Genomic DNA, 7,623 nt, shown 5'->3' with positions numbered 1-7,623 from the left:
TTCACCCTGGTGTGGCTATGTCAGCATCCACAGCCACCTAGACAGATCCACATCACTCCGGTGCCTCCCCAGCTGCCTCTCCAGTAAAAAGTGCAACACATTCTTGGTGGGCACGGTTTGCTTTGAGCGTCCACTTGTCTTCTCATTTTTCTCATCACTGGTTGTAGATGGGCTGGGTTTGAATTCAGGGTTTTCTTTCTCCATGACTGGCTAACACCACAAATGGCTTCACAAAAGGAACACAATGGAGTAAACCTGAAAAAGTTGATGAAATTCAGTTGATTCTATGCCCCTCCCAAGGGACGCTTCCTCCTGCCACTTCCCTGCCACACATACTTTGTTTCCAACATAGTCCTACGAGATGGTTTTATCTGTCTTATTCCCCACATCAGACAAGAACCGTTAGTTAAAGAGAAAAAGGATTTCAAAGAGGAAAAGATCTAAGGCTGGGGAACTAGGTGCTGAAAAATCTGTTTAAGGTCTGGAGGACCAGGGCTATCTGTGAGGCTAATGACCAATTGTGTTTGAAGACTGCACTCACCCCGATACCAGACCACAAACCCCATACTCCTAATACCTCACCGCTTTCCCCCAGACTGCCCCCCCCAATGTTGTGCAGTATTTTTTTAATCTGATGCAGTGCTATTGCTGGGGAGCAGGTACTTATTGTGTTCTCAATCCTTGACTCAGAAGAGAAATTAAGGCACTTGCTCAAGGCTACACAGACCTGGGACTAGAAGTGAGAAAGCCAGTATCTAGGGGCTGTGCCCCTCCTCACTTCTCTACAGAGCATCTCTGGGCCAGTGTGAACAAATGAGAGAGTTCTATAACCTCTCCCCTTTGGCTACTTGGATTGGGGTTCACCAGGTGGGTTAGTGTGGTAATGGCACAAAACCATATTACATTATATTGGATGGCTTACCTCACAGACTACTCATGTTTCTGTAGAGGATGGTCTGGAACAGGACAGGGATGAGAGGGGAAGATCCTTACCTTATCTTTTTCTTCCCTGAGCCCTCAGGCTTTATTGGCTAAGGCCCAGAGGTGACTCACAATGACTCTCAGAACCTTGTGCCCGCATGCAAGATCTGAATACGTAACACTTGCATTACAGCTGGTTAAGGGCTGAAAACAGTGAGTGAGAGGTGCCAGAGGACGGGAAGTTATTATCCTTATTCATGTAACACCTGATGCAGTTGAACTGATGAAAGGTACATACGTTTTTCCTTGAGAGGCAGGGAAGGACCACTCACCCCACTTTCCTGCCACCCCCTATAGAACCACGTCAAGACAGTCAGATACTGTGTTCAAGGACTAAAAGACAACAGAAAGGGAGAAGAACTATGATTAGTGTCCAGTATTATGCTACCAAAAGAAAGTAGCAAAACTGCCTTTCTCTAAAGGGATTTCCTCAGAAAAACCGAAGCCATCACTCAGGAAATAGATCAGGAAAGGTCAGTTGATATAAGTTAAACACATAAAACCTTTAAATTTTGTGTACGTTTCTACTAGAAAATATAATAGAAATAAAATGTCCAATTTAAATTAGTCACAAGCACTGTAAAACACAACTATAATGAAATTTTAAAAAAACCCAGGGAAAATGTACATGAACCTTCTTATGTACTTCATGTTTGGACATTAAAATAATATTTTAAATTATTTTGGGGAGGGAGAAGGAAGCAAGACTAAGCTTTGAAATGATACCAATTCTCCTCTAAATTTCTGATTTCAGTGTAATCCCAATCATAAATCACAATAGGACTTTGAGTGTATATTTGGAACTAGAAGAGAAAATGTGAGGAATTATCCAAAGGGGGAGCTTGTCATACTGCCTATTGAAACATACTCTATAGGGTTAGCAATTGAAACAGGAATTGAGAAACCTGTAGATGGAATAAAATTGAGATTCCAGAAATATTTTCCCATATATGTGGGGATCAAATAAATGATAAAGCTGGCATTTCACAGCAGATGTCAACCTCAAAGCAGTATCTTATGACTAAATTGGTGTGTGTGTGTGTGTATGTGTGTGTATGTGTTTGCATGTCCGTGTGTTTAGATACATGAACACACATGTGTAAGTAGATAGAGGTGCGGAGGGGCTTCTGGGGCACTTGTTATTTCTCCTATAGGTCGTTCTCGAATCCATCTACTTTTACAGTTTTTTTCCAGTTGTGCTTCTTCCTAAAGCTGTTTGTGGTGTCCAACTGGTCATGGAGAAAGGGCGCTCTGAAGTGGGTCCCAGCATGCCCACACAGAACACCAGGAAGAAGGCAGATGAATACCTAAAACCCATGTTGGCCTCTAAAAACGTGCTGAGCTTTTACTGGGGAGGCAACTGGGGAGGCACAAAAATGATGAGGATCTGATGGAATGGCTGTGGACACTGACACAAATGACGCCAGTGTGGAGATGGCATTTGCCAAAAAGCCACGTGACTTACTCACGCATGATCCTTGGGGATTATAAGAAATCCCAGAAAATGATGTGGATCAACAAATCCTTCCCCTGATGAAACCATTAAAATTGAAGCTGTGCTTTCACTTATTTTGGTTTGGTGTGTTATTTTTTTTCCATGATCTATGTACTTCAGACCTCCCTTTGTGCTACCCACAGGCCACAAGCTGGTGGTAGCTTGCAATCCGCCCTAGAGGTTTACTAACAGGGAAGCGTCTGAGGGGTTTGGAATTGAGAGGGGCGCTCTTGGGAGAAGCTGAAAAAACTGTTGAGTCCTGGGTGGCTCAGCGGTTTAGCTCTTGCCTTTGGCCCAGGGCGTGATCCTGGAGTCCCGAGATCCAGTCCCGCATTGGGCTCCCTGCATGGAGCCTGCTTCTCCCTCTGCCTATGTCTCTGCCTCTCTCTCTCTGTCATGAATAAATAAATAAAATCTCTTAAATAAATACATGAAAAAAAAAGAAAATCACTGGGGTTTTGCCCCTGCTTGCTCTACGTGACAGTCACACAGATGCAGGAATGGCAAATCCCACATTCAGATGGTGCTGACATGAGGGACAGATCGTTCACCCTGTTTCAAGTTCTATTCCCTTAGCTGGTTAGATGAGTATACACTATTTTCCTATATATTCTATACATTTCTGTATTCCTGATATACTTCCTCAAAAGAGAATAACAAAAGGGGAGAAAATGAGGCAAGCAGAAATGCACAAGAAAGAAAGAATGGTATAGAGTATATTGTCCAAATACTGGTGAGAGGTACCTGGGTGGCTCAGTTGAGCATCAGACTCTTGATTTCTGCACATGTCAGGATTGCAGGGTTGTGAGATCCAGCCCCACATTGGGCTCCACATTCAGGGCAGAGTCTGCTTGTCCCACTTCCTCTGCACCTCTCCCCCACTCGTGCTCTCTCTTGCTCAAATAAATAAATAAATAAATAAAATCTTTTAAAAACCCAATATTGGTGGAAAATAACTTTGAGTGTGGTAATCTACTTCCAACCAGACACGTGTCAGAGTGAATTAAATGCATTTTTTAAAAATTTGAGAATAGTTAACAAACAATATTATATTAGTTTCAGGTGTACAACATAGTGATCCAACAATTATATGCATTACTCAATGTTTAGGATGATAGATATACTGTCGCCATATAGTTCTTACAGTATTATTGACTATATTCCCTATGTTGTACTTTTCTTCCCTGTGACTTATTTGTAGCTGACAGTTTGTACCTCTTAATTCCCTTCACCTATTTTGCCCATCCTTCCCTCCACCTCCTCTCTGGTAACCACCAATTTGTTGTTTGTACTTTTGAGTCTGTTTCTGTTTGTTCACTTTTTTCCAGATTCAACATATAAGTCCACTCATACGGCATTTATCTTTCTCTGCCTAACTTACTTCACTTAGTATGATACAATCTAGATCCATCCATGCTGTTGCAAATAGCAAGATTTCCTTCTTTTTTGTGGCTAGTATTCAAATGTGTGTATCTCACTTCTTTATGCATTCATCTATTGATGGACACTTAAGTTTCTTCCATATCTTGGCTATTGTAGATAATGCTACAATAAAAGTAGGGCTATGTATATCTTTTTGAATTAGTGTTTCTGAATTAAATGCACTTTTACTTTATTTTCATAGATTTATTTATTTATTTTAGAGAGAGAGAGAGAGAGATCTCACAACCCAGAGATCACTATCCAAGGTGAAACCAAGAGTTGGATATTCAACCAACTGTGCCACCCAGGGTCCCAAATTAAATGCATTTTTAATTTACAATGTGTCCAAGTGTGGCAGACCCTGAGACAAACCTGTCAGTACAAATAGCTTACTTGAAAGGAAATATCAGGCATGCCTGGGTGGCTCAGTCACTTAAGCATCTGCCTTCAGCTCAAGTCATGATCTCATGGTCCTGGGACTGAGCCCCGCATTGTGCTCCCTGCTCAGCAAGGAACCTGCTTCTCCCACTGCCTGCCACTCCCCCTGCTTGTGCTCTCTCTGAAAAATAAATAAATAAAATCTTAAAAAAAGGAAATACGAAGTGGATGTGGGGAAATGAGACTTGCAAGGAAGGCAGCTAATTAAAGTGGGGGATGATCCAGCAAGTTACCATTTTGGCAAGTGTAGTTTATTTGGAGGGGGGCACTATGGGAGACTGTAGAACATATTTCACATCCACCTCGAGGATGGGACGAGGAAGCTGGAGTATGTAGCCACCAAATATCTAACCATTATTAATAAAGGACTAGCTACTTTCAGGATCAATAAACCTCCGGCACTTCTGACTGCCTTGTGTCATGTCCAGCAAGCTCCAAGTGTGAGAAAAACTCCTCAGGCAGAGTCATAGGTGATTATAGTGAGCAGCCTTGTAGGTGTAGAGGTGAGACCTGGCTTTGAAGGTCAAGAATCAAAATACATAAGTCAGTGTCATAATCTTTTTACTGCTGTCAGCTCCTTACATATGTCAATATTCTACCTACTATGTAAATTTTTCAATGAACTGTAATTACATTTATTCTCTAGAGCTGATCATATATTACACATTTTTTTAGATTTTATTTATTTATTGGACACAGAAACCGCAGGTAGGCAGAGTGGCAGGCCAAGGGAGAGGGAGAAGCAAGTCCCTGCTGAGCAGGGAGCCCAGTGTGGTGCTTGAATCTCTGGATTCAAGACCCTGGGATCATGACCTGAGCCGAAGGCAGACACTTAACTGACTTAGCCAACCAGGGGCCCCAAGCATTACAAATTTTTAAAGATTTATTCATTTGAGAGACAGAGGGAGAAAGTGCACAACATGGGGGTGGCAGGGGAAGGGAAGAGGGAGAGGAAGAGAATGCTAAGCAGACTCCCCACTGAGTGCAGAGCTGGACTTTTACTGCAGGCTCAATCCCACAAGCCCAATATCATGACCTGAGATGAAATGAAGAGAGGGATGCTTAATTGACAGAGTCACCAAGATATGCTGATAATGTACCAAATGCATAACCAATTGGCATTTATAATTAAATCTGGTTTCAGGAGCGCCAGTCCCAGAAAATTTTGAGAGTTTACAGCTGTCTAAGGAATGTTTGCATTGTAGACATTAAAATCTTCTCCCGGCAGAAAGGAGAACAAGACTTCTGTCATCAGTTCTCCCTATAGATATGCGTTGCTGGGCAACAGGTCTCGCCCTGGGATTTCATAAGGACCTTGGGGTGCGGGTGTGAACAGTGGTCCAGTCAAGCAGGGCCATGGCTGCTACATCTACTGTGCTGCAGGAGGGATTCCCCAGCATGCGGAGGGCAAAGCACCTCCTCTCTGGTCTTCCAGAGAAGGTGAAACTATATTTATTGATGTCCCCATTATTACCTCTCTGTGGTAAGGACCAGGCCACCCCTTAGGCTGCTCCTCCTCCCTGCTGTGCAGAGACATGACCACACATAGCATCCTCTGAATGTGAGCCTCTTGTCCCAGAGGTTCTCAAAAATTTTGCTCTGGGGGGGTGACTCCTCTTCATGGCCAACACAGTCACCAGTGGTCATCAGCTTGATGGAGGTCCAGCTATGAATCTTTGTCATGGTTCACATTGGGCTTTCATTGCCTAGCTCTACTGTTTCTTGTTTTTCTGTTTCAAGTCCCACCAGTCATCAGCTACTGGCAAAATGCCTAAGAGCTATCACAACTTCAGGCTGCAGTTTGGGAGCACCATGCAAATGACTGGGGACTCCTAGTGGCTTGGAGGACCCCGGCTACTTGCCCTGTGAATTAACATTAAAAGAGCTGCTCCTTTTATTTATTGATTTTTTTTAAAGATTGTGTTTACTTATTTGGCAGAGAGAGAGAGAGAGAGCACAGGTTGGCAGAGTGGTGGGTAGAGGGAGAAGCAGACTCTCCACTGAGCAGGGAGCCTGATGTGGGGCTCCATCTCAGGACTGGGATCATCACATGAGCCAAGGTCAGACACTTAATTGACTGAGCCATTCAGTTGCCCGGACTTGCTCCCTTTAAAAAAGTTCCAGTACAATCCCTGGATTTACAGTAAGACAGGCTAAGAGAACTTGGAAAGAACATTACTTAAATGGGGCATGAACATCTGAGATAAAACACAAGAAAGGATTCTAACCATGACCAGCCCAGCAGCACACAAAGCAGATTTGGGAAGGGAAAGTATATTTAGAAGCTCACTGCCAATCTGTTAAGGATACCCACCACCTCCCATCTGTGACCTGGGCCTGGGGCTCTGCTCTCCACTTTAAAGTTTAGGAAAAGAGGTGCCAAAGTATTTCAAGGAGTACTAGATCTATGAGATACTAGCAACTGTTCTGTAAATAAAGTATTCCCTTGACCAGTAAGACTGGGGAACTAGACAAGGTGTTACATCACGCAAAGGGTGATACACAATGTCCATCAGCGTTGGAATATACAAGAAGCCTTTTATTTTAAAAAAGATTGATTTATTTGAGAGAGAGAGAGAGGAAGAGAGAGTGAGCATGAGTGGAGGAAAGAGAGGAGCAGGCTCCCTTCTGAGCAGCAGAGCCTGAAGCAGAGCAATTCCAGAACCATGAGATCATGACCGAGGCAAAACGAAAATGCTTCATCCACTGAGACCCAAACACACCCTTCCAAAAAGTCCTTTTAAATTTTTATTTATGAAAAAAATATTTTTATTTATGTATTTATTTGTTTACTTATTGATTTAGTAATTTATTTATTCATGAGAAACAAATACAGAGAGGCAGAGAGACAGAGGAAGAAGCAGGCTCCATGCAGGAAACTGAATGTGGGACTTGATCCTGGAACTCAGGGATCATGCCCTGAGACAAAGGCAGATCCTCAAACACTGACAAACCCAAGCGACGCAAAGTCTTTTTTATTAAAGATTTTATGTCACTTTACTTTTTCTACAATTGTCTTTTGTAAAGATTCTATTTATTTACTCAGGAGAGACTCAGAGAGAGACAGAGATACAGGCTGAAGTAGAAGCACGTTCCTTGGGAGAAACTCGTGCTGGAAATGATCCAGGACCTCGAGATCATATCCTGAGCCAAAGGAAGATGCTCAAGCACTAAGCAAGATAATCACTTTTAAAAATGTTTAATTTCTTTTAAGTCATCTCTTTTCTGAAGCAGGGGCAGAAACTCCCCCCTTGAGATCAAGGGTCACATACTATTCCACTGACTAT

At 42.7% G+C, this 7,623-nt stretch overlaps 1 protein-coding gene across 1 annotated transcript; it reads right to left on the bottom strand.

Annotated features, from left to right (window-relative positions):
• Positions 1-490, bottom strand: LOC112912641 (embryonic testis differentiation protein homolog B). Its single transcript, XM_025989295.2, has one exon. It carries the CDS (start codon positions 202-204, stop codon positions 16-18), a length of 189 nt encoding a protein of 62 aa, XP_025845080.1. The 5' UTR covers positions 205-490; the 3' UTR covers positions 1-15.
• Positions 491-7,623: the final 7,133 nt, after the last annotated feature.

This window comes from Vulpes vulpes, chromosome X (assembly GCF_048418805.1).
Source record: "Vulpes vulpes isolate BD-2025 chromosome X, VulVul3, whole genome shotgun sequence".
Lineage (NCBI taxonomy): Eukaryota > Metazoa > Chordata > Mammalia > Carnivora > Canidae > Vulpes > Vulpes vulpes.
Note: the sequence above shows the minus strand (reverse complement) of the source record. Positions and strands in the feature narration are given on the sequence as shown.